General features: G+C 43.0%; 1 protein-coding gene across 16 annotated transcripts in view; it reads right to left on the bottom strand.

The window, feature by feature from the left end:
- Nucleotides 1–27,245, bottom strand: part of clasp2 (cytoplasmic linker associated protein 2) — a 50,015-nt gene that overhangs the window by 17,240 nt on the left and 5,530 nt on the right. For 11 of the 16 annotated variants that reach the window (XM_084563162.1, XM_084563156.1, XM_084563164.1 and 8 more), the window contains exons 3-21: nt 24,408–24,511; nt 23,821–23,912; nt 22,944–23,019; nt 22,160–22,257; nt 18,693–18,763; nt 8,927–9,067; nt 6,636–6,709; nt 6,412–6,504; nt 6,158–6,303; nt 5,839–5,974; nt 5,675–5,745; nt 5,460–5,519; nt 5,281–5,358; nt 4,953–5,120; nt 4,260–4,300; nt 3,756–3,908; nt 2,763–2,780; nt 2,104–2,205; nt 1,877–1,903 (exon numbers count right to left, since the gene is read on the bottom strand). In XM_084563162.1, the coding sequence (XP_084419288.1) occupies nt 1,877–1,903; nt 2,104–2,205; nt 2,763–2,780; nt 3,756–3,908; nt 4,260–4,300; nt 4,953–5,120; nt 5,281–5,358; nt 5,460–5,519; nt 5,675–5,745; nt 5,839–5,974; nt 6,158–6,303; nt 6,412–6,504; nt 6,636–6,709; nt 8,927–9,067; nt 18,693–18,763; nt 22,160–22,257; nt 22,944–23,019; nt 23,821–23,912; nt 24,408–24,511 (1,749 nt within the window). Of the gene's footprint in view, nt 1–1,876; nt 1,904–2,103; nt 2,206–2,762; nt 2,781–3,755; nt 3,909–4,259; nt 4,301–4,952; nt 5,121–5,280; nt 5,359–5,459; nt 5,520–5,674; nt 5,746–5,838; nt 5,975–6,157; nt 6,304–6,411; nt 6,505–6,635; nt 6,710–8,926; nt 9,068–18,692; nt 18,764–22,159; nt 22,258–22,943; nt 23,020–23,820; nt 23,913–24,407; nt 24,512–26,763; nt 27,205–27,245 lie in introns of those variants that run through there. The other 5 variants (XM_084563167.1, XM_084563163.1, XM_084563157.1 and 2 more) reach the window with 4 other exon arrangements.

Below are 27,245 nucleotides of genomic sequence, written 5' to 3'. Positions count from 1 at the left end.
CAATAAATTCACAGACAGTGCTTCTGTCTATTTGAAGATACAGTTTATTACTAATAATATGAGGGTTTTTTTTGTCAATATTAAGATATAAAATTGGAAAACAGTCTCAGTTTCTCTTCCCCATGGTATCCTATCTCCAAGCGCTAACCCCACCGTGTGTCTTATTCTACTATGACTCACATTATCGTGTAGCCTGAACACTAACAGTTGAGGAGAAGCTGCTCTGCAGTGCTGGATGTTATGTGTATGAACAGACGACTGGGGAACAAGCTCCAGTGCTCGACACACGAAGGGTGGACTTGAATTGATTTCATCACGCAGACCAGACTCTCTCTTTCTCTCAGTGACAGACAAAAACTCACCGAAACCAACATACGCACACTCAACATAAGTCACATAAGTCTATGTTCTAGTACTTAGAGCTAAATAAAACACATGTAAATGACAAAAGCAGAGCTAAATTGTTGTATAGTGTGTTTACACTTTGAGGGATGCCTGATCGCCATATGTAACTTTACAGATATACAGTATCTCATAACTCTCACACATTTTTTGTAGATTTTGTTTCTGAACTTTTCTTTCTTCCTTTCTACTCTCAACTCTTGATAAGTTGTTAAACAAATCAAACTTATCAGAACGACTTGATTGGGATCTAAACATCCTTTATACAAGGGTATAAATGGGCTTCTTAACCTCTTGGCTAAATGCAGGCACACATAGAAGTGCAGAAACATGAAGATCCCAAAGCAGTGTTTTTAGCATGAGCACAGAACAGCCATGTCATGAATCTGTGACTACAAATCCCAGCATGCCTTAGCCAAAGTTGGAGGAGCATTAAGTGACTTTTTTTTCTGCGTGCACGTGAACAGCAGGAAGTCTGGAAAACATAGGAAAGGCAGTAAAGCTAAAGAGAGCAGGGGTAAAAAGAAGTAGCGTTGTAATCTTACCACCAACAGGGGTAGCAGACTGAGATCCTGAGCAATTAAGCCCATTGGTTGGGAGAACGGGGGAAAGCAGAGGTGAGGGGGGAAGGAACAGCAGGTTAAACCAGATGAATTATGGGCATTAGTGCAAAAAAAAAAAAAAAAGGAATCATGGGAGTCAGGAAACAGAACGATGGAAGCGCATCCTGGTGTCCACACCAAGAATGAAGACGTAGCGAAAGCACTATATCCAGTAATTAAATACAAGTACTGAAATGTAGCTAAAACAAACGCACGCACTAAACCAGCTGCAGATGGTAAGCCTGGGATAAGCAGTGCATGTTGGGACAACTGGCACGGCATATGAAAGACATAGGCCTGGTCACAATGAGGAAAAAAAAACTTTGAAAGTAATTATGTTCAAAAATATCAACACACACACACTCTCTCACTCACACACACACACACCCATTGCCTCTCTTCCTCCTGTTAATCTCTTGTCATCAGATTTGGTCTGCCATCTGAATAGGTTTTATAGTGCACTGGGTTGTGACCCAATCACTGTCCACTTTTAAAAGTGGTTTCCATGCCGGCCTCAAGCAGCAAATTAGCAGTAAGTCTTGGAGAGCATGTGCACACACATCTGGTTTATGTGTTGCAACATAAAGCTAAGTAGCTCGTGTTATGCTTTTCATATGTTGAAATATCTTCTGCGACATCAGTGATAGCCAGAGCCAGGCTGGAGCAGCAGAAATTAACTGCCCACCACACCATCCTCAGTGAAAAAAAAAAACACAGCATGCAGAGAACAAAACACACACATTAACACACACTCACTCCTCTCGACACAAAACACCTTGATCGGAATGAGAGCAATAGCAGGTGGGTCACCATTCCCACTGTGATACACAGAAAGACGAGCACACTCTGACTCTGACACACAAGCGGAGTACCTGGTGTGCAATCGGATTCGTCGGAACCTGAAGGCACAAAAACATTCACATGGAGCTTATCGTCACCGTGAAGGCAACAAGTTAAGACTCTCCACAATAAGAGCTTGAGTAACCACGACCACTCCCACAAGCTCACACACAACAGTTCTGTTGTGGATTTGTGTCTGTAATCTTGCGAGTGGACTCGACAACCAGAATGTGTTTGGTTGGAGAGAGGGGGTACATACGTTGAGACTGGGAGACCAACTTGGTGCGGCTGCGTCCTCGTGAGTCCACCTGGCTCGACACGCTGCTGGCAGTAGACAAGGGCTGCTTGGTACGTACACGGCCTGCAGGAGAGTGATGGGATAACCATGAATACAAACAATACACAGCTGTGCTATTACATCTAGCCACTGAATGTTTGCAGCTGAATGAAGCCCAGAGACTAAGAAGCACCAAAGCCGAAGAAATGCCACTAATGCCGGAAGCTGCTGAACGGGCTGATCCTAAACTAAGCGTTCGCATTCAGCCAGGTACTAACACAGATAAATACACCAGGGATGCTTCAGTGGATTAGAAACAAGTCTAGGCATTTAAAGGAATTAATACAACTAGAAGCCATTTGCAGCATTTGAAAGTCAATGAGTTATTATTTTCTTGATTATTCGTTGGATAAATGAATCTCCCACCAATCAATAAATTGCTTCGATTCAAAATGCAGCATTCACTTCACTACATGTGAAGCCAGACTTCTATCAAAATACTTGATCATAAGCACGACTAAAACACAATCAAACAATCAAATGTTGGATCTGGTATAGAAAATACAGAAATTCAAGGGAAATTTGGAAACTACAGCATCCCTAAAGTAAGCCCACAAACATCCACCTAGCCACACTCTTACCATTGTCTGATCTCGCTCCTACAGACAGACAAAGAGGGAGCATATTTCAACATAACATTACATCTACTAAGTGTATCATAGCAAATCAATACGTCATGAACATCCTTCTGAAACTTCAGTAATAGACCACTTTCATATTAAACTCAAGACTAAACTGCAGCAAAGCAGAAGATGATTTTAGATGCGTTAATATTTGATCCATGATGTGATGAGGTGGTGAATTAATGTCTGACAGCAGGGGGCGCTGTGGCCACACGCTGTCACAACATGGAGTGGGATGAAGTGAGGAGAGGGGAAAAAGGGAGGAAGCAGAGTGAGATGATCTTACCATCCGTTTTATCAGAGGCATCATCTTTAGTAGCCGAGAGAGAGAGAGAGATAGGGTGTCGAGGAAAAGAAATGACAGAAAACAACAAAACATAACAAAAAGTTTACGGAAACGATATGAAAGGAAAAGGGACCCAGGGAGGGAAAAATTAATAACGTAAAACAGAAAGGAAAATAAGATTGAGAACAGAAAGTGTAAAGAAAAGGGAAACAAAAGCAGAAAAAGAAAATAAGGAAGTGTAAAACAGAGAAGAGAAAAAAGGCAGATAGAAGAGAAACGAGAGAAGAAAGGAGCACAGTGTGCATTAATAACAGAACATCTGCTTTATAGAAGAACCATGCAGACGTAGAGATAGACAGAGAAATAAACTGACAGAGGATGACATACATCTACGGAACATGCAGAGAATACCCACACAAAAACACATAAACAGGTGAAGGAGCAGGCAACAGGATAGGACAGGAGAAAGGCCAGCACAAGCGCTGAGGTGTGAGTGTCTAGGTTGACCTTATTGTTTATAGAGGACCTTCTTCTTACTTTGGAAGCACTGCCTCTGCTCTGCTCTGCTCTGGGAGGACTCCCTAGCTTGTGGTCAGCAGGAAATTAAGCAGAGACTCTACCTGACTGTCTGATTAGTCATCTAACTTGACTGACAGGGCCCTTACCCAGTGAGGAGTAGGAGCCAGGGGGCAGACGGCTCGCTGCAGCAGTTTGTCCGACGTGCCGGTGCTTAGCAACTGCTGCCGCATTTACATCCACGTCGCTACGGGAACGCTGCAGGGAGACCGATGACACCCTACCCTTTGAACCCGCAGGGACTAATAGGACAGGAGGAGGAGCAGGAGGAGTGGAGGGAGGAGGGATGGGAGGTGATTGGATATATATACACACACACACATCACAATCACATGCAGGCACCATACTACACGTACACAATACTGATACCTTACAGAAAAACACAAACACTTGTGTGGTAACATAAAAAAAAATAAGAAGAGGTGACTGTCCAGGGCTGGACACGGGCAGATGTGAATGAGAATGATGGGAAATTATCCTCTAGGGACTGTTGTTGGTCTCAGTGTTTGTGCGTCTTTAGAGGAGCGACGTACTGTGTCGGAGAAAGCTTGAATGTTTATGTGTGCTTGTGTATGCGAGTGTGCTCGACTCACCTCGCCCTGGGGCTGCAGACCATTTAGTAGACAGAGGCCGACTGGTGAAAGAGAGGAGAAAAAAAAAAGGTCACAACATTACACAACAACAACAACCTCATTTTGTAGCGGAATTATGTTTTGGAGGCACAAGGGAGACCGACACAATATTAGGACGCTGGGTTTAATGTTGTGGCTGATCGGTGTACACATATATCTAATAGTGCTGCTTATTCGGACCTTTGGCAACTGCTTTTTAGAATGTATGCTTCCACAATGAAGCCGTATTCACTGAGAGCATGTCTATAAGAAGATATGTTGAAAAAAGAAAGCACATCTTTCCATTTTCTGCAGCTTCAATTTCATCTTGGTGAGGTCTTACATTTGCCAGTGAAGGACAATCCAAACGAGGCAAAAGAATGACAACTCTAAATACTCAAGATAGACTCAAGATATAATGAACTGTATAACCTTTTACAAATGAATTTTTAACACTACTAGATGAGGTTATTATCTTTTTCTTTCTTAAGATGAATGAGCAGATGAGAAATTTCATCCAATTTGGGAAACAGTATCTGAAAAAGATGTGCTATCAGTTAACTTAGCTCCCGTTTAAATGACTCTAACTTCCAGTTTTAGGACTTAAATGTATTCTTAAAGTCGACCTCGAGGTCTAAAGTGAACCCTGGAGGAACAGTGCAGAGCGTTCATTACTTGAGGCTCTCTTGAGAGGAAGATGAGGAGCGGTCACTCTGGGGAAGTGAGGCGACGCTGCCAGAGCTCTTCAAGCAGGACTGAAGTGTCTTCTGGTACGACGGCTCTAAGGAGTTGTAGAGAGCGTCTGTTTCTGATGGGAAGTGGTTCCTCAGACCCCAGTAGGCCCTGAAAGACACAGAAGACAAGGGAAAAAAAGATGTCAAAGGCAGGATAAAAGAGGGACGAAATAAAAGAAAGGGATCAAGGGATTCATAAAGGAAAAAGGAGGTTGGTGAGGAATTTATCTTTCGCATAATATCGTTTTCAGAAATGCTGTGCGTCTTACTTTCGGGCCTCCACTCTGGCCTCCGAGTCGGCATCTCGAATTCCCTTCTTGATGCTCTCAACCAGAACTGCAGTGTGTCTGAAAGGCACATAAAGCATCAATGTGAGCATCTTTTGTAACCAAAGAGACGGCGACGCTGAGCACAGTTCTGCTCTAAACATGTTGATATCAGCCCTCACCTTTCTAAAGAGTGGGTTTGCCATTCCTGTAGCAGAAGGTCCAAGAAATCATAACAGCGCCTGGGGGTACACATTTCTTTTATCATTCTCGTTATCACAAACATTACGGCACAATAACAGTAATGTCATGATCTTATAGCTGTTAATTATATGAGAACTGTTCGTTGTCATTCTCAGCTTTTGAGAGTGTCAAGTTTGCCTTTTTTTAATCTCACCTTCTTACAGCCACAGACTTGGATGTGCAGTTACTGGTGATCAGGGGGATGAGCCTGGGGACGTGTGTGTGCTGCGGAGAAGACAGGGAGCATTGAGTCAAAGATGGGAAACAGTATTAACAAAGCTGCTGGAAGTATTTACGCGAGCGGCTGTAAAAACCCACCCGTATTATAATGCGGATGGCCGAGACGCCAGAAGTGGCCATAACTTTGGCACAGTTGGGGATGAGGTTAAAGAGGACGGGGACGATGGCTTCTGCTCCGTGGTCAAATTTATTCCCCAACACTGACGAGAGGTAGCTGCAATGAATAGACAGCAAATGTACAGTATGTTATAAACGCAGAGCAAAACATTTATTACACAGGTGCTTGTTATACTGTGTCCACACCCAGAAAGCCACGTTTCAACCCGTAGAAGCCATAAACTCCTGACAGCTGGATAATACGCTAAATATTTCATAGACATCTGTAATGGACACTCACGCCACAGTGACACAGGCCTCTCGGACCACTTGTGAGCGCAGGTCTTTAGCCGACAGTTTGAAGGCTCCATCTAGTAGTCGTAGGTGCTGGTAAAAACAGTCGTAGGTGGCTGCGCCTGCCACCAGCAAAGATCGGATTTTCTTTAGCTGTGAGAAATAAAATGAAAAAAGGAGCCATGACCAAATATGACCTGGACAGTTAGTATAGTTTGTTTTATGTTACAAGACAACTGCTGGGGGAAGGAATCTACTGACAGCGATGGCTCTCTGGTCCCAGTCGTGTTTGTCATCGGAGCAGATTTCACGGATCTTATTCAGGTTGTCCTCTAGATCTCTTGCCGAGTAGATCTGCACAGACGTAGCAAAAGGAAAACAGGAGAGAGAGGAGGGAGTAGGGAAAATATGTGAATGGTATGAATGGGCCTGTAGAGTTATTAAATTATGAATCAGGATTAATGTGTATATTTGTCTGCGTTTACCTGGACGGTAGGGACATCTGTAAAGGCTTTAACAAAATCCTCTTCATCAATTCCCCCGGCACTTTCCTTGGACACTGGAAAATCAGAGCAGAGTCAGTTCGCAATTCGCTTTTTAAGAATTTTTTATTTTTTTAGGAAATTTCCCTGTTTGCAAAGTTTATCAGATATTCTAGGTGGATGGCAATAGTTAGATTTCTACGCCGGCTGGTTTTGTGATTCTTGTTTAACTCACAAAAAACAGGCCCACTTCCTTTTACACATACACATGCTACAAAGAGTTAAGTCCGAGGGAGCAGGCTGCTTCTAATAGACTTCCTGGCAGTAATGGGCATGTCAATCATAACTCTCTGGGGGCTGGAAGCTTTCTTGACCACACCTCCTACAACTCCCAACATGGGGAAGCAAGGAGAGAAGTGAGAGAGAATAGACAAAGAAAAGAGCAAGGAAGAGAAACAGAGGCAAGAAAGAGGGAGCTGAGAGCAAGCCAAGAGGTTAACAAGAGTATTAAAACGGTGAGACAAGCTAGACAGAAGACATTCACAGGAGGAAACGGGGCTGACTCGTAGCGGTAAACGTGGACAGTTGAGAGCGGCAGTAGAAATGCATCCCTTTCTACTTCTCCCTGGGGTTGGTTTCCATATCAGGCTGTACCACAAAGATGTGTCATGTCAAAACTAGACATGGTCCTTAGAGAGATGGGGAACATCGATGTAGCCCGCTGGTTAGATGTAGTAACACAGTGGCAGATGGCCACAAAATCAACCTAACGGCCCACCATCGCCATTTCCAATTATTTTTATAGCAGCTATATGAAATTGCAAGGCATGTTTTTAGTGAGCAGTTATAGCTGCAATAAAGTGGTGTTACTAATGTAAACAGATCTAGGAGATCATAACGTAGAAGCATAATCATTAACCAGTAGAGTGAAAAAAAAATGTACAAGACTGCTAACTTAAAGAAAACACTTTGGCCTTTTGGAGAAGTCCTGATATTTCCAGAGTTTTTCAGCAGTTGCAGTGTTTTTTTTTAAGGCTGCGAGTTATTGGCGAATTGAAATATCTGTCTTCTGTCTGAGTGCTGCTTTAGGGTGTTGCCAGAGTGTGTGGGCGTACTGTCATCTAAATGCAAATGCACACAATAGGGCCATCATGGAAACTATTCTTGTATAGCATGAGAAAAAACAGGAACTGACAACAAGTCGTGTTTTTCCAGTCGTCTGTCTCACACTCCTGATGAAACGAGATACGCTCCTATGTTAATCAATCTGTATGTCCGTGCAGGGCTGCCATATAGGGTGACAGTTTACTATATTTGTGCAAACATAAACACAATTTCCTGAGTTTCACCCGTGTGTCTATAGAGAGTGGTGTCTAGGACAACCCAAAATTCAATAGTGCCTCAAAGCCTCCTGTCACTGCCACAAGAGCTCCTGCTGCTTTGCTAACATGCTGCTAATGCTACAGATGCTGAGCAGAGACAGTGTTAGAAACAAAGGGCAAGACAAATCTTTCTTCTTCTAAATCACACAGAACTTAACAAGTTTTGTTTTTTTTTGAGTTAACAATATCCCACATGCCCTTGATTCAGGCCCTCGGAGCTGCTCCACAATCAATACGACTGTAATGATCCAAGGGACAAAAGATCACAGTCTTGTGTTTCCAACCAGGAGAGCAATGCATTAGGACTCGGACAAATTGCTTGCTTGTAAAAACACCTACGAGTGTATGTGCGCATGTTTGTGTGTGTCACTGCAGACACAGATACATCAGCAGGGAACAGGAATCTATTGCATGTTCGTGGGAATGCAGCTTTCTACCAACAGGAAGAAAGACGGGAAAAATCAATATATGCAAAGAGGAAGCAAATAAAATACCCCAACCAGCTAAAATAGGAGAGACACTAGACAGAAAGGAGGAGGCCACAGGAAGAGAGAAATAAAGTATTTTAATCGGAAGATCTGAGAGAAGAAGACTGATGAGTATTATTAGATGGGAGTGAATCAGAGTTCATCCAGGACATGGAGCAGGAGTCTGTTACTGTGGTGTGCTTGTCCGTGTCTTTGGCTTCTATCAACTCCCGACAACCTTTACTGGCAGCATCCTCACCCCATAAAACCTGACCTATAATGAATTAAGTCTTAGATGTGAAACAATGGAGGTAAATTTAGTCGGTCCACAAGCCCAGATGAACCTTGTTATAACAGAAATGTGTTTTCCTAACTTGGTAGCAACAGATGAACTGCGCATCTGCATTCAGTGTGTGTGTGTGTAAATTTTAATTAATCAAAGTACCTAGCTTGCCACTAGTAGCGCTGGGCCTACGCGCCGCAGAGGACTCTGCAGGCTTCTTGGGAACTTTGGGAACCTTGAAGGGAGCCTGGGCCGAGGAAGGGCGATTTCCATCCACACTGTCGTCATCTTCAAAACTGCGGTCTGTAAGGAGAAGACAGAAAGCAGAGGGTTAGCATCCACATCGAAACTCTGAGTACACTTTTAGCAAATGCCACTGAGGTGAGAAAAGAATAAATATTGTATTCATTTGTTACCTGCAAAATAAATCATTAACAAACTATTAAGAAGTACAGAATCCTTACAGAAAACTCCTACAGAGAGATGCCATGAGCTTTCATATCTACAACTATTTTCCATTTAAACCTTCAAGACTCATTCTTGGTTTTAATTTGGTGCTTTAATGTTGAGCATAAAGAGCTTGACAATGCGTGGTAGAGAGAAAATGAATGACTAGAAGCAAACCAAGCAGAGGTTGTCGTCTACAGATGGCAATGTCAGGAATCACTAATCAATACTAATTACAAAGACTCCACTGGTTTGAAGAAAAAGGCAAACCCACACATATATACGATCACTTCAAAGAGGCCAAATGATCAAAATGTCCAACCCCGCAATCAGTGATTGACAGAACTCTCCAGAGCCTTAACCCCCACGCTCTGCACAGTAGCAGAAATCACACTAGCTGGGAAGCTAGCATTGAAACTTGAGACACGCTTGCAACAATGCTGCAGCAATGTATCTCACTGGGAAACACATTGCATGCATAATGCATTTCCCAGTGAAACACTTGTAGAAAAGAATATGCAACACACGCATACACAGTCAACTGTGGAGATCAAACTGTTGGCATAGGAATGCAGTTGCGCTCCAGTCGCTCTGACAACCAGCCATGGAGAAATGCGCCAAAGCCACCACCCTACACCTTGACTCATACATCAATTCACCTACACACACACAATCAACATGCAAAATCGATGACATGCAGGCATGCATGTGTGTACATATGAGCACCGTTCTTCAGTGTCATCAAAAAGCCTCTTGTCAACCTCAGTAAATGTTACATGGACGTGTACAGGCGTATACGTCGTCTGCCGTGAACTGACATTTACACACAATCACTGACACACACACACCAGCACACCCAGGTCCACCCCTGCACTCACAGTCACAGATCCGCTGGCAGATAAGTCGCCTCATGCTTCTGGGAGGGCGTGGTATTGGGGTCCCCCCCTCTTCTCCAAGCCGTGCCCCAAAACAGATACACACACCTTACACACGCCTCATAGTGTGGCTAAGGTCGCACACACACCTCACATTGTTGTCCGTAAACCCCTCCACCCATACAAGTGCCGGCATTTTCTTTCACTCCTCTCTATCTTCTATCCCTCCCTCTCCCTCTCCCTCTCCCAGCCTCTCTCCTCCTTCTCTTAGCAGCTCCACAGCCAATCGGACGGGAGGTGACATCATGGTGTTGCAGCCAGTGCGGAGGCAGGACTATGAATGTGTGTGTGTGTGATGGGAGAGAAATGGAGGCACACACATACAGACACCCCAGGAATATCAACAGGGCCTCTCTGTGTCCCTGCCAGACCAGCTAACCTACACTCATTATCATTGACAACACACAAACTCCGGCCTCTCACATCCTCCCTCTCCCTCGCTCTTACACTCACATTCACAATTGTCAACAGCCTCTTAGCACACTTTTCATGCTGCTGCATTTACGTGTGAAGCACATTTATGTATTCACTCTCTCCACTTATACAAAAGAACAAAGGATGATGGAGCAATGATCAAAGGGGGGGGGGGTGTTGACTGGGAGGGTGACAGCTCCGTGGGTGAACCACACCCCTCCATCTGAGGCCTTGACCCTCCCACTCAGTCTCATACACAAACTGAGCAGTCTGAGAATGTGTGGACAGTGACATATTTTGGGATGTTTTGTCACTGGATTTAAAATGAATGAATGAATGAGGGGAATTAACATCATCAGGTTGTAAAGGCAAGGAGGTCATACCAAATACTGATTTCATTTATTTATTTTCAGTTTAAGGCATGTGACATTTAGTTAATTAATATTATAAATATATGTTACTCATAGACTATTTAAAGCTTATTTTTCCATAGTATCCACTGTCTCACTATACTTGTAGTAGCTAGAAAAATCTGTACACATACACATATAATGTGCAGCAGTACGGTCCAAAATGTGCAGACGAATTTACTTTAGGAGACTAAGCATAATCAAAACCAGAATATAAAACATTTAAACTCAGCATGGAAAAATAACAAACTTACAGACGTACAGACATCAGCAGACCTCTGCCAGCCTGCTGCTGCTGCTGCAGCCATAATCGCCCCTGGCTTGTTATTAAAGATTTTATCTGTCAGCGGCAAGTAAAATAAATGCTCGGCTGGATGGAAGCGGGGTGACAAACTGGTTCAGCTACACTGTGCTAAGAGAGACTTTTTCTTTCAGTGGGATAGTAATAGACCATCTACTTCTAATCATCTAGATAACCGTTAGATCCAGGACAAACTAAGACCCTCTTTGCATAATAAAAAATGTCAATAAACAAGTTCTTACGTATGTAAAATTAATGTAGAAACAAATATGGTGATGCTAACTTCCTTGTTACTTTTTTTTCCACAACAACACTGACAGAATTGAATGAATTCACAGCATCAGATTCACAATTAAGTGGATTTAATTGCTTGGTGGCTGCAATAGCAATAATTTGTCATGCATCAAGGGTCTTAGCATTGATTAGCATCACTGTTAGCATGATTAGCATCTTCTGCTTTTGTCTAGTCAGACCCCGCGGGAGTAAATGTCTCTGGGTGAAGGGCAGAGCAAAGACACAGGAGAGAGAAAGAAAGAAAGAGAGAGAGAGAGAGAGAGAGGGGGAGAGAGGGGGAGAGACAGAGAGAGCGAATCCCTTGTAGAGAACAGACTGCACGCATGCTGTTGCCATGGCGATGTGTCCAGACCAGCTTCCAACATTAATAGAGCAGCGAACAGAAAAAAAAAAGATGCTCAGAAAATCCACTGTCACACATGAACATCTCCAATTAAGTTTAATCAACAGTTGGATTCACTGTTTATTCAGTTACTTCATGTTATGATTATTAAATCAGGGTTGATTTTGAACTATTGAAGCCAAAAGCCTCATCTAGCAGCATTAAACCACGACAACCTGACATAAAACGAGGCACAAAACGCAAATCGCACATAGGAACGCATAGGAACACACCACATAGAAACACAGTGAGAGATATCAGCTCCACCATGTACCAGGCATGGTACCAGGCAGCGTTACCATGGAAACTCCAGGCCTGAGATTCAATCCTCTCTCCATTTCAGGAGAGGAGTCAAAAACAGGAATGAAACCAGGAGGGCGTATGACTGGCCAAAATATTAACATCCGATGGGAGTCGAGAAATGAACAGTCAGTTTCAAGACATGTCAACACAACTCTGAAATAAACATGCACCAAAGCATCTGTGTCTGTAATGCATCGTAATCAATGTGCAGGGGAATGTATAAGGCGTAAAGTGAAACACATGCACTCGTTATATATAGACAGGGCACAACAGGACATAAAGGTAAGAGAGGGTCTAGCTGAAACGGACTGAGCTTATCGTGGTCTTGTTCATAGATCTGTGAACACAATCACAAAAACATTCCTGGGGGTGGGGTGGGGTGGGGTGGCATTTGACCACATGATGGCAGCACTGGCTCTGTTCTAACCAAATGATTTCTATGCTAGTAATACCTAGCACACATTTTAATACCTGTAAACAATGAAGCCTTCAGCGTGTATTTTTAATCTGAAAACCCACTAATGTTGAACTACATATACTGTGAAACATGGAAAATATAATGACATATAAATCTACACTGAACAGTTAACTGATATGTTTGTTTCAGTCCTAGTTGCTGCAGTCAAACTTCCACAAAGTTCTTCCTTTAACATTAATCTCTTCTTTCTCAACACAAAATATACTAATATTATTCTATGCGAACTCTGGCTCACATCGGAATCAGAAAAAGAAAAACACTGTGAGTTTTGCTTCTCTAAATCATCGCTCCATCTTATCAGCCGGCGGACTGCAGAAACAGCATTACAGCTAAAAATCGCAACATGCGACTAAGAACGCAACCAGACATCTTCAGAGGAATTAGACTTAACTACACAGAGAGCCTGTGTTTGTGCTGATCTGCTGTAAGCTGCAGGGGTACGTACAGTGTCACATACTCCTGCTCAGGAGCATGTGACATTGTGCAGAGTCCCATGTAAAAAAAAAAAAAAAAATGACACAGAAAATGTCTTAACACTGCACGGCGTCCATGTGAGAATGACTACGAGTGGAAAGGAGAACATGAGCAGCACTGCAGTGACATGTTAAAGCTCTCGCCTGCCTTAGCTCCAAAATAAACTAATGGAAGTATGCACATCAATAAAAAAAATAGACTCTACAGAAGCCAAGCGCAAATCCTGCAGAAATTTACCATGTCCAACTTATGTTTACAGGCACGGAGATTATAAAGTAAGGCTGTTCTTTCAGATGTGTTTAGCAGCAGTACGCCCTCACATCATATGTAAGTGAATGTTTCTACATATAGATGCTTGATCACAGTGAAAATGTTGTTCATATACATAAGACTGGATCATGAACCACATAATAGCAATAAAGGTTATGACCAATCACAAAACTGTATGCAAGAACGTAGTGGTGAGGGCGCGTCCGAACTTGTGAACCCAAACCAATACAACACATAAATACAACAATGTAAGAAAAATATTGATAGCCGAATCAGAACTAAATACAGATGGGAAAGCACCCCAAGATAAACCATTTAACATCCATCTCCGATCCATCTGGGTCGGAGAATGATGGAGAATGAGGGGAGGTAAGGAAGAGCAAGAGACATGTTTGAGGTTTAGCCCTGGATTCTCTGACAGGAGACGGACTGCTCCATTTCCAGCCCAGCTCAGAGACAATGATCTCATTAAGTGAAGACACACACAGGTATAATTTGAGTCCCAATTCTAAGTCGGCGAGAAGGGATAAACCATAACATTCAGAGGAAAGCTTTGCTATGGCAACCAGACTATCCTGGAAACAGGGTCACGGTTCTCTTAGCAGAGACGGCGATGCACTGAAGCAGAATGAGAATGTCTGTGAGACAGAGAGTGTGTGTGTGTGTCCGTGTTTGTGTGTGTGTCAATCCCTGTCAACACTGAAGTACTATGCAAGCAATGAAAGCTGCTACTGATGGTCAGTTTGCAAGGCACCAAATATCTCTGCGCTTCCACGGTGTGTGTGTGTGTGTGTGTGTGTGTGTGTGTGTGTGTGTGTGTGTGTGTGTGTGTGTTTGTATTCACACGGGCACATTTTCAGACAGGGCTAAATGACATTAAATAAGAGCTGACTGCGGTGCCAGCGGCACTGACATGCTTTACTTTCTCACATCGGAAGCAGACAAGGTCTAGTCTCCACTAGAGTGTATAACAAAAATAAATAAATAAAATAAAATACATACAATTATAATCAGGTAGGTGTAATTTTAAATTATATTATTGTTAAATTACCATAATTTGTTCATTTTAGACAAATAAATCTTTACATACTGCTACGATTTGTTGACGTTGAAGCTTAGCGTTATGTCAAAGTGTAAGAAAGGTAAGTTTCTTCAATGTAATGTCACACTAAAACAAAGTAATAAAATATTTTATGTGCATTTTGCACATGAGCATATGCAATATTATGATTGGTGTTTATCTTACTTTGACCTGTAGAGACGCATAATTCTGTGAGCCATGTTGATTGTGTTTAATCTGATTTTAACAACCCTCTAATAAGTGGTAAATATTTTGGTTTAATGTGGGAAGAATTGAGACTGTTGCTGGTTGGAGTCCACAAAAGCAGAGTGAGCTATAACGCACTTTTCTTGGCAATGATTATTTGCTCATAATGGACATCATCAATCAACAGAAATTCTTTTTAATCCCAAGCACACATCTACTATATTCATATAATCACAAACACATGGTTGGTCTTAAGTTTGAGAGCTAGAAAAAGAACGATGGCGACATGCGCTTGACCTTATGTTAGTGAAAGGTTACGTGGGACGGGAAAGAGCCAGAGTATCTCAGAATTAAGCCAAGCTTTATTCAGTCAACTTCAACAATACAGCTTGAGAGCAAACTGAAAGAAGAGATTGTGCATCCTGATAAAAAATTCCAGTTGAGTATCCTCAGCTCGGGTGGCGGTACCGTAGCATGGAACTGTGACTGATACAGCGTGAAGAAAGTCAAGCCTCAGGCGATAAGTCATGACAACACAACCATCTCTCCCAAACATGTCTCTCATAGGAGTTATACCTCAACAAACCTACAAGTACCTTTTACTAAGGCACGCTCACACACAAGTGCAGTACAACATAATGAAGACATTTAAGGGCACCCCAGTTCACACACACACAGATGTAGCCTGTGTTTGAGCCAAAGCACTCGGGGTGAAAGTGCTTGGACTTTAAGCTGATTTCGGTCGAAAACCATATGCTGACAAGCTTTTGTCTGAGTGCCAGCATCCACAGCCAGATGAGATTAAACACACATACTTACCGTCGTCATCATCCCCTACTGCCATATTTACAGCGTTACGGGTAGAATCTCCCTCCTGTCTTTGTCCGGGATTTGCTTCTGTCCTTTTGTTATGTCCTTTGTTTTCTCCTCTATCTCCGTTTCCCCCTTGTTTGTTCAATCTCTCTCTGTCTCTGTCATGATGAATCAGTGAGAGGCAGTGATAGGCACAATGCTGTGACTCGGCTACTGCCAGAGATCTCTGTCAGCTTCCTCCCTCAGTCCTTTGCCCGCCCGCCCTCCCCTCCTTCCCTCTCTCCTCTTCCCTCAGCAACAGCTGCCCAAAAACTCTTTAAAGCAAACGCCAAGAGCTGGCCTAAAAGCGATGTGGGGCAAGGGCAAGTAATTGTGACGGTGTGTGTTTCAGCAGGAGGTGTGAGTTTGTGTCCACTACTAAGAGGCTGAGGAGTGCTTAAGAGAAAACTCCTGCCTATGTTCCAGACGTTTCTTACCTTCTACAACCTATTTTCACAGCAAAAACAGCGAACTGGCAGCCTTGGGCTACCTGGTGTTACTTGCTGAGTGCCAAACAATAGTTAAGACAGCAGTAACACGTTGAAGAAACAGACTTTAACTGAAGGCTTAAAGCGTGTTAAAGGTACGCAGTGTTGTGGCACAGACGACCTCGATCAAAAGGTGTGAGCTGAGGTTCCAATGCTATGTTATCATAAGACACGGGGCATTTATCAATACCAAGTACGGACTTGACAAGCTGGACTCTAAACTACAAATAGGAGGACACAGTAAGGGCATTCTGTAACTAGAACAGCGGTGTACTTGCGGACGCCGGCAAAATTAATTTTGGGATACTTGGCTGTCCCAAATCCACACAGGATACCTCCGGATGCATCCTGCATGAAACGTGCAGGGCAACCACACATCCAGATAGCTGGACTGTACTTGTTTTGATGTGTACTTTAGAACAGTACTTGGGCAGCGAACAAGAACGTTTCACAAGTGCACAAGAATTACAGACAGGACAAAATCACAATTCCACCAACGCAATTTCCGAAAGCCGAAGCCAATTATGACCACCCACTGTTTTGTTTCACGATCTAAGACAAACTTTCCCATGATGCTTTTTTTTTCTTTTTTTAAATGAAAAGTGATAAGACAGTGGCCAAAAACCCTTCTGGCAAACAACGCAAAAGACAAGAAGAGTAAAAAAGGCAAAGATTATCCCTCAAGAGTTGGGAGTTAAAAAGTCACACACCCTCCATCCCTCTGCTGCCACCAGAGACAGCATCAGCTGGACCCACTACATGAGTCCTTCCTCACATCGCTCTAAGTAAACACTTGTGCAACTGCCTCTGGAGAACCAACCACTGTGGTCAGTGTCGGACAGATAGCTATAGTGACAGGACAGCTTAAAGGTACAAACATCCAATAACACCAGACCTAACTGAGCCCACGGTAAACACAAACTCAGCTTATAAACACACAGTTAAGACTTCATTTCACACAGATTTGGGATATCTTCATGTAAGGAGATCATCTTGATTTGTGTACTACGTGGCCTATATACATAATCTACATGTTACAAGTACAGTCTATACATTGCTTCTGCAGTAAATCCACACTGAACCTGCAATTAGTTGTAGAAAGTCATTACCCACAATCAGACCACTAAGATTTTATGCAGTCAACTTCCTTCTGACATGTTTATTAACATTAATGAAAATCCTTGCTTACTGATCCTGATTCTGAGTTTAGAGGCTTTCAGTTTTATGTATTTTAATAAAAATCATCTTTTGGTACATTGGTACAGTGCTCGTGCAACCTGTCACAGGACAAGATCCTCAGCTGACACATCAGGGATGGGTGCACTGGTCCATGAACGCTATTCTGATACCTCAGCTCTGGTTAACAGCTCAAACCAATGAGACAGTCTTTCCCCAAAATGTGACATCTGGTTACTTCACTGTTTAAGTAACAGTAGGTAACTTTAGGTTAGGGGTCTGTGACACTGCATAAGGAGCTGGCGGTCAGTCTGTGGGTACTAAATGACAATTACATCCTGATTTACATGCCACTACAATTACTATTACCTATTTATCTATTTCTTAATTCTCAACAGGGGCTGTGTGATAATACCTATCCAGTGGGAATCTGTGTATCTGTGATTTGGGGCATGTTTTCAATTTTGTTTACTTCGCCATATCTCGCTGAAGAATCGTTAAGCAAAATGTGGAAGGATGATGGGATGGATTATTTGCACGGCAGCACATTTTGATGAATTGGATGCTATTCATTGATGCATTAATGTGTCCAACACATTAGTATAGGTGGAGCTGATAGACATATATGCCAGGTAGTTCATGAAATCTCCATTGGGATCAATACAGTTAGTATTAAGTGTCAACATGTGTAGTGGTGTAAGAGGTACAACAGTACCACTGATATGTGGTGGGGTGGAAGCAGAACGTATCAGAGCCTTGCATCATATCCGGAGATAACATCAGTAAATTGGAGTAAAACACAGAGCTTGATTGCACCACAAACCTCATGTGACATTCCCTGATAATGCTAATCCAGTGTGAACAGGGCTAAAGAAACAGATGATAGCCAAACTCTAATGAATAAATAAAGGTTTTTCACAGAAACAATAAGCTTTAAGTCTTACAACCACACTTTTAATATGTTTGGACGCATGAATAGGTGTCAGTGTTTCATTAAATCCGTAAGGATTTTCCTAAACCTACTTTCATAGTTTGAGATGTGAAAAGTGCAAAGTGAAACATCACTGTAACGGTGTTGTCAATATCATTAGCACTTTCCATGGTCAAACAATACTGGTGAAGCCTGGGGTTCCCAGAGATCCACAGTCAATACTACTGGTGGACAGTATCATTAGCCTTCGGCTCAGGTCTGGCTCTGTCAGAAAACGCACACACACTAAACCATTAATCCTGTTAGGTCTTCTTACAGGAGCTCATGGCAGCAATCTGACACAACCACAAGAGCACATGCAGATTTAGACACGCAGAAGCAACCCCTCATACACATATACACACACACACATCAAACATACAACAGTAAACCCATCTTGACAACATGACTCAACCTGGTCTCTCTCCAATACAACTGTGGCAAAATAAATGAGAAAAGGCACTGACCGTGACTCGGGCTGAGAGCCATGTTGCCTGAATTCAAGGCTTCATCAAAACGAGCAAATATCGTCTGTAACCTGGAGAGAGAAGAAGGAAGGTTAGAGCAAAACACAGACACTGACCTCGACACATGCAGATGTGTCTGAATTAAGAAAAATGCAGTCGGTCATTTTCACAATCACAACAAACAAAAATGCACACACAGACGGGCAAACCCTCTGCAGCTTTGACCTAGAGAGGAAAGGTGAGTATTCTTATCGCCAACATGTGGACAGCCTGCGTGTCTGTCTGTGGGTGAGTGGGTGGGTGTGTCTGCTGAGGCAGTCACAGTCATGTAGCTGCAGTAGCAACACGACACAAGTCCTCCTAACGTCCTGTTCAGCCCCAGACACACAGTCACAAGACAGATCTGATCATACAGGTACGACAGGTAAAATATCAGGTAAAATATACACCCCAAACTAGAGAGAAGTCACACTAAAATAACAGCTTTACACAAAAAAACAAACATCTCCTGCTTATTGAGCACTGTGGGTTACACATGACAGAAACACAATAAAGACATGCCTCTACCCTATTGTCTCTTTGCCAAAAGGTTAGCCATTGCTGTGAGCACACAAGAATTAAGAGTGATACACACCTTGCCCTGTCTGTTGGTATCCGTTTGCCGGTCCACAACCACCAGACAGCTTAGAAGCTCCTAATAACCGACGATTAACGTTGCAACTGACTCCTCAGCCGTGCAGCATTTTCACGTGGTTCCCTTTCTTTCATTAGCATTGTGTTTGTCTATTCAATTCAAAAATAGCCTAGCGCTGAGCCTTCAGTACTTATTTCCCTTAGCTTTTCCCAGTGGACTGATTAATAGGTTGCTACGTTGCTGCGCAACGTTCTCTTAGCTCCCATGCTAGTGACACACTGTGGTCCTCAGCTCTTTGTATCTAACATGGTGCAGTGGCTCTGAGAGGGAGGGAGTAAAGAAGACGGGAAGAGGGAGGGAGGGAGGGAGAGAGGACGTGAGAGAGAAGGAAGAAGCCAAACAGCGAGACCAAAGCATGCTACCGGCATGTGATAAAGCACCACCTACTGTCGTACATACATACTGTAGGTGAAGCACACACCCACCGACTCCACGTTGGTAAATACAGCTAAATCTCAGACAGGGTCTTTTTTTAGGTGTCCGTATGAAAAAAAAGGAGTCAAGTGGGCCAATTTGTGACAGGCAGCAAAGAGATTCAGTTACCCTTTACACAACCTCCCTCCAATACCCAGACACACACTCATCAGAGGGGGAGGGGCTGCATAGCGAGCAGCAGACAGAAAGCAAGGCTCCTCCTCCCCCATCTATGTCTCTCTCTCTCTCTCTTTCTCCCCCCCTGCTTGTCTGTATCCCCCCCCCCTTCATATTATCTAATTCAAGTATCCTGCCCGTATGCCGCTGCACCTTGGCTGTCATTGAAAAGGGACCACCCTGTGTCCTGCAGAGACCACTCAAATAACTCATCTCCCTTTTCAACAGGAAATGTGTACATGAGGCAGGTCTACTGAATCAACTGCCATTTGACCTACTTATAAGGTAGAGGAGGCTGCTGTCAGATGGTAATCCCTTGTTGGTACATTTAAAAGACTTAAGACTCCCAACTGTCCATTCATACATGTTACTGGTATGTAAGCAGAAATATGAAGTTTTATCTGTAGATCAGGGAGCCACTCAAATAACATATAAGGTTCTGTGACACTGATTGTCAATAAAAGCCCCCCATTGCTAACAGAAACCCCTGTTCACTACATCAAGGTAGTGTTTGACCTTCATTCAGTGTAGGATAGCGAGATTACGACGCGTGTTGATTCATTCTGATGGTCAGCCAAAGCAGGTTTAACCCACGCCAATGAGCGCAGGAGGGGCTGTCAGGTTCGGTGATGGATGAGCAATCACTCTGTGCACGTCTTTACGGTTGCAGTATAGCACAGGTATGTTTTGCAAGAACAGATAAACTGATCCTGGACATTCTGATTATTCTTCTTTTAAGAAAAGGACTGTATGTCGCTAACAATTTCCCTCTTAAAGAATATATATTACATTCTCTTCAAAACAGAGTATAAAGTTCACCTCTCATTATATCTTTTACCCTGTTCAGTCTTCTACAATCTTTTTTTTTTTCCCAGTCGTGACACTTTCTCTACATAGCTACTTAGCCGATATGTGAAACCAGTCTGTAAGAGCCTGGTCACAGCCCTGCATTCCACCCAGCAACCATATACTAACACAAACACACTTGCGACCTTGCTTAAGGTTTCGTACTGGGACCTGAAGGAGACTTGTTGTTAAGCGAATCCCTAAATCACTAAAATACTAAAGGGAGTTGTATTTTTCACTTCAATACATTCACAGTGCAATAAATGTTGATATTTACTGTCACACATCCAAGGTACACCGTGCAATTACCACTCATTGTTTGTGCTAGCAACTACAGTAGAATAATGGTTTTACTTATTCTACAGTATTTGTAAGCACTTAATATTTATTGGTACTAATTTATACTTTTGTACTGATACCATGTGCTACCATTCTATCGCCTCTGCTGCTGTAACGCTGCAAATTCCCCCTCATAAGGACCAACAAAGGATTATGTCATCTTGCCTTATCCCTGTATGTTGGCGTCAGACTGCTGGTATTGCAAATGCATTGGTTTTGATGTATGCAACATCTTTAATCTTGCATATTTATACCAGCTCTCCAATTTTATCAGAAGTAAAAACAGGTTTGACACATCTGTGCTGCACAATGTCTACATATTTACAGTGTGACCAACAGACAACACCAAGAGAAAAAGAGCAGACATAGGTTTAAGACCTAAATCACTGCATGTGTCAGACCTCTACATATAACCTAAGGCAGACAGACACACACGTCTGCATTAATCCCACACACTCAGACAGTGTGTTTACACTGGAGACAGACCGGTTTAATATGCGCAACACATGACACATGGCCTCAGCCAGCATTCACAGACGCAAAACTCATGCTGAGCAGTCGGCATACAACACTGGCCGCTGCTGAAATCTCACACATGGGAAAAAGGGGGAAGCTGGGGGGAGAAGGGGTCACTGTGTGCCTAGAATAACCCTCAACCCTACGCATGTAACCGGGACGACCAAAGAAGGACAAACCCACTCAATGAACCTCTTCAGGCGACTTGAACACACACACACTTTCTCCCGTTTTTCCCCAATTCTGTTACTGACCCCCTCCCACCCTCATCCCTCAGCCAGCGAGCATTGTGCTCTGGATGAAAGTGGCTCTGTGTGTGTGAAGGGCAGAGTGGTGCATGGTGTGGCCTGGGACAGACCGAGAGCCAAGGTCATGGGACCCACAGCCCCAGCACACATACACACACACACACAAATATAAACACTATCAGAGCTCGCAAAGGCAGAGAGCTCATCAATAACGGAAAAGCACAAAAACTCACCGTGCAGCTGGAAGTCCTCTCTTTCCCACATCTGCTCTGACCCTCTCTCCGACGTGACGATAAACATCCACTAATGCTGTTATGGAGGCCTCACGTACCTACAGAGAGAATACATTGACCGATTTAATAAACTTCAACACACGCACACACAACAGATTATGGTCCCTGAACTATTTCATACATATTAAACTCACTTACACAGAATAGGAGTTGTGAACATAAGCCCACATTAAAATCTAAACCCTTGAAAGCCATTACACTCTAATGGGAGACATATGATTTGCTAGTTATGCTATTAACACTGTTGTGATTGGGTAGTGGGATATTGTTAAAGGGATTCTCTGCAACTGAGGGTGGGATGGGCCTGTTGAGGGTGTTGATTGGTCAGGACAGAATGTGGGTAGATAATCACTGGGTAAGAGATAGAAGCAGATTTCAGCTTTGGGGTGCAACTCCACAGGAGGTTAAACCAACCACTCTCTATTCCTCTCTCACGCGCTCAGAGCGAGTGCTGTTGTGTGGGTTAACTACTGGGTGTGGGGGGGGAAATACAGAGCCCATCTCCTCGCTAATAACGGTAATAATCACAGAGCTGCCTTAAGATGCCTGCCAACACACTCTGGATCCTGGGAGCTAAACCACAGGCTCCAGACTGATAGGAGGAAGAAATGATGACATCTAGGCAAACACGTTCACAAACATACAGACACACATAAAGATCAGTATAAGCACACAGACAGGCAAGTTGATCATGTATAATATGAGACAGAACCGTCTCTCTTACTTGTGGGTTTTGGTCTCCAGTCAGAGAGCAGAGATGAGGAACTATTTTACTGAGGCTCAGCGTCTGGGCTCCAAACCTGAGAGGGAGCCACAAGAAGACAAAGTTAAGGCAGCCAATAAAAATGAACACATAGCAGTTATTGGAAACACAAGGAAGGGAAGGAAACACCTTAACCCCTCTGACTACAGTGAAGGTCAATAAAACACGCTTTCATTTGCAAATATATGAAAACTCAGAAGCAAACTATTTCTGTGCCATATTTTGCTCAACTGACTCATTCGTAATAAATGCAGCCAACATCTTTAGCTTTACTATGAGAGCTTAGCATTTAGCACAACAGTGTCACCTTCCATTAGCCAAAAGATGCTAAAATTAGCACAGCAGCTCTATCGGCCTAGATTTGCTGTGTGTGTAACCTCAATGTGGTAAATACAGTTAAGATCAAACCACACACATTTAAATTCTGTTAAACAACCTGAAAAAAAAAAAGTCCATCTGTTGAGTCTTATGTCAATTAGCACGTTTGCTTAATGAGCAAATTATGACAGAGAAGTCCCTGCAATCACTGGCTATGCGAGTTCCTACAGGAGCAGAAATCCTCTCATAACTAATTGGAACCAACTACGATTGAAGGATCACATGGTGAAGCCACTGAGTCGCACAAAGAGTTAAGAGGATTAATCCTGGATGCAGTGAGCGTGTGTGTTTGTTCAACAAACAAAATGAAAGTTGATAGTCCCGTGCACCTCGCAGCAGTCTTTAATCCAAACTGAAGCTGTATGACAGCAGCGCAGTGTTAAGAATCAATATTTGCACACAAGATATTTTGCACATACGGTGACAGGTGATACGAAAAAAAGAAGGAGAAGTAACTCACGTGCTGAGCGTGACACTGAGACAGAGGCAGATCCCTTCTCGGCTGCGGAAGTTCTTGTGTTTGAAACCAGCAAGCAGCCTTTCCCAAACGTACTGGATGAAGGAGGACGAGAAGGATAAGGGTGTGAGGGAGAGGGAGAGAAAAGGAGCTACAGGAGGAGGTTACAGTCTGCCCGTGACGTGAATGTGTGGTGTGTTTCTAGATAACACAAACAGAATAGAGATGTAACCTGTGCACTGCCTCCAAGATCCAGAAGAGGGAGCTAAAGCATTATTACATGCGTTGTAATATTGCTGTTAAAATTCCTGCCTATTGTTTATGCAGGAATTAACAGATTTCTTCCCAATTCACAGCCACTAGCATATTTTTACATCACAAAACATGCACTCTTCTAAACAATTAAAATAATTAAGATCATATGCATGGTTTTCTACACATAACTCAGACTACAACAGTTTTTGAAATCCAGTTTCAGTTTTATTCAAAGTTAATGATCAGTCCTGATGTTTCTGCTCTCTGTTACATCACATGTGGAGTATGATCTCGATTCTGTGGTTATTATCTACATGTCTGTGTGTATGTCTCACCATGGGCGAGGCAGTCTGCTCCATGCAGCGAAGGATGAGGGCTTGGCTGTTCTCCCTGACCTGGTCCTTCCCATCACCCAGCCTGTCCACCAGAGCTGGCACGACTACAAAAACACAGAGACGAGGAAAAAAGAGAGAGAGAGCGGGGGTGGTGATGAGAGTCAGTTTATGAAAAAAACACACTTCACCGTCAATATACTGTCAATATAATACACGTCAGATACAGGGGAATTTAGGCCGCGCGCATGTGACAGTGAATCTTTACCCGATTTAAAAGGCAAATAAATTAAAGAGTGCCCCCAAGTGGAATGCTTTTAAAACACACCCATACACAAAGTTCATATTTAGAACGGTCTGACGGTAACAAGAGTCAGTGAAAGGTGAAAGCTTAAGCAAATGCCACCATCAACACGAGGGCTATGATAAGAGGACAGGAAATGAGAAATGGACCGTGACTAAAATAATCATCAAATGTCAGCGGGGCCTATTTAATGCAGTGACACGCAGTAAAGAATAGAAAGCAATAGTCTATAAATGCTGTGAACTCTAGGGATTATAAAGAATGTTAACACAACCCTCTATTAAATGAGGTAGTGCTAAAAGAAAAGCCATAAGCTTTGTGTATTTTCATCTTAAACATATCAGCTTTTAATCAAAACACATGTCATTGGTAAGCGCCATAAACTGTTAATCATCAGCGAGGACGTTTCATTTATATTAGTGGGGTTTGGTAATATTCCATATTTTTCATTTTAGAAACCAATCCCGCAGAAAGGCCAAGGGCAAGAGAGCGAAATGAACCGACCCGAAGCATTGTTATGACACGGCTCTTCGTTACAACAAACACACTCGCAGTTTATTTTGAGCTGATCCCATACACACTGTCATACTGCTATGAATACACACAAGCACGCCAAACTCAAAGCTTACAGTAATAGAGTCCCTAACAAATAAGGCGTTTAATAAAGCTTGAGTAATGTTTGCTAAAAAAAAATAAATAATCTGCAGTGTCCATCTGTTTCAGAAAGTTTTAGCCTCTTAAGAAAACCAAGCAAAACTGTGAAACTTTGTTAAGCGTTTTCAAGAGATTTCAAGATTTATGAAACTAGTGGGCTACTGAATGAGAAGTACGAATAGATTTAAGTCAGACAATACAGAGGGGTGTTTTTGTGAGATTTGTTGCAACAGTAACAGCCTCATCTTTTAAAAGTTAAAGTCCAAAACACGAAGGTTTAAATGGTTCCTGGTAAACTTCCTGAGTTACATAAAACTCAAAACTCCCTTTGACATTAACGCAGTGAGATAAAACTTAACTACACACAGAATGACATGAGAGCACGCACACACACACACACACACACACGCACAGACACACACACACACACACACACGCACAGACACACACACACGCACAGACACACGCACAGACACACTCCTACCCACATTCCTAGTCTGAAACATCAGCGGGGGGAGTGATAGAGTGATCTCATCTGTCCTTTTCCTGTCTGTGTGTGCGCGCGTGCGTGCATATATTATGCTACCATAACAGCCAGTTTCCTTGGCAACAAGGACAATACCCCCAAACAGAAAAAAATAAATGACAGAGGGGGGCATTGTAGCAAGAAATAACGTCATCAGCCGTAGTAAAGATGAAAACATGCGCACATCAACACAACAATCACACACGCTGACAGAAAAGTCACATCTGTCTAACTGCAAAAAAAAAAATGAAATTATATTTAAGGTCAATTACAACTTTTGGTTGTTTGCTTTCACTTCCATTTCCACTTCATACACAGAAGCGCTACTTAGCAGCGCAGCAAACAACACGGAGCACAAACTCGCACATAGTGAGTGTAATGGCAGCAGCCCTGCGCAATAAGTCAGTGCTGAAGATCAATACAGTCACTCAGTTTCAATGATCTCATCCCCCCCTCCGTCAGTGTGTGTGTGTGTGTGTGTGTGTGGGAAGAGGAGGGTGGGTGCAGAGAGATGGAGAGAGAGAGAGAGGACAGGAAAGGAGAGAGGGAAGTCAGACGGAGACAGAGGGAGATTTCTGAGAGATGCTTATGAAACATGAAACACAGTTCAGCTAAGGGACCATTATACACACTGCACAGAAAAGCTGTGTGTGTGTGTGTGTGTGTGTGTGTGTGTGTGTGTGTGTGTGTGTGTGTGATGGCAGACTTTGCACAGTGTGACAGGTCCAGTCATCCCAGAGCTGCACTGCAGGGCTGAGCATGTTTGCTGGTGACAAGAGCAAGTCTGGCTGACAAAGACAGCTGGCGACACCTTGAGCGGGCACACACACACACACACACACACACAAGGGCTGGCACTAACATAACACACTCACAGAGCATGAAATCCGATACAGGATTCGGTCTGAGGTCGTGAATGCAAGGTGTGGTTTGGGGATGTACTAGAGATTGAAGGATGTACGATAGAGAAGGGGTGGTGCCAGGCCCAACAGCAGTGCTTCTCATTTGTCTCAGAGGAAGCACAAAGTGGAAGTGAGAGAGAAAATGGAAGGGCAAAATGTTGAAGAGGCTACACAACCGTACAAACAATCACCACATAAAGTAGTACGGGGTCGTAGTTTTCGTGAGTTTATTCATCTGTCGGTTTGGAAATGTTGGATTATTAAATAGCACTCGCTGCTTCTGAAAATGAATGAAACACTTTTGGGTCTCACACATGATCTGTGTGTATAAAAAAAGGGTATTTATCAGGGAGCTGGATTTACTTCAGCATTTCAGGGGAAAAGATAAATAATCCTTTTAAGGTTACAGAACAAATAAAAGATTTTTATGAACTCTGTGAACAGATGATGACCTA

The sequence above is a fragment of the Chelon labrosus genome, assembly GCF_963514085.1.
Source record: "Chelon labrosus genome assembly, chromosome: 16".
NCBI lineage: Eukaryota > Metazoa > Chordata > Actinopteri > Mugiliformes > Mugilidae > Chelon > Chelon labrosus.
Note: the sequence above shows the minus strand (reverse complement) of the source record. Positions and strands in the feature narration are given on the sequence as shown.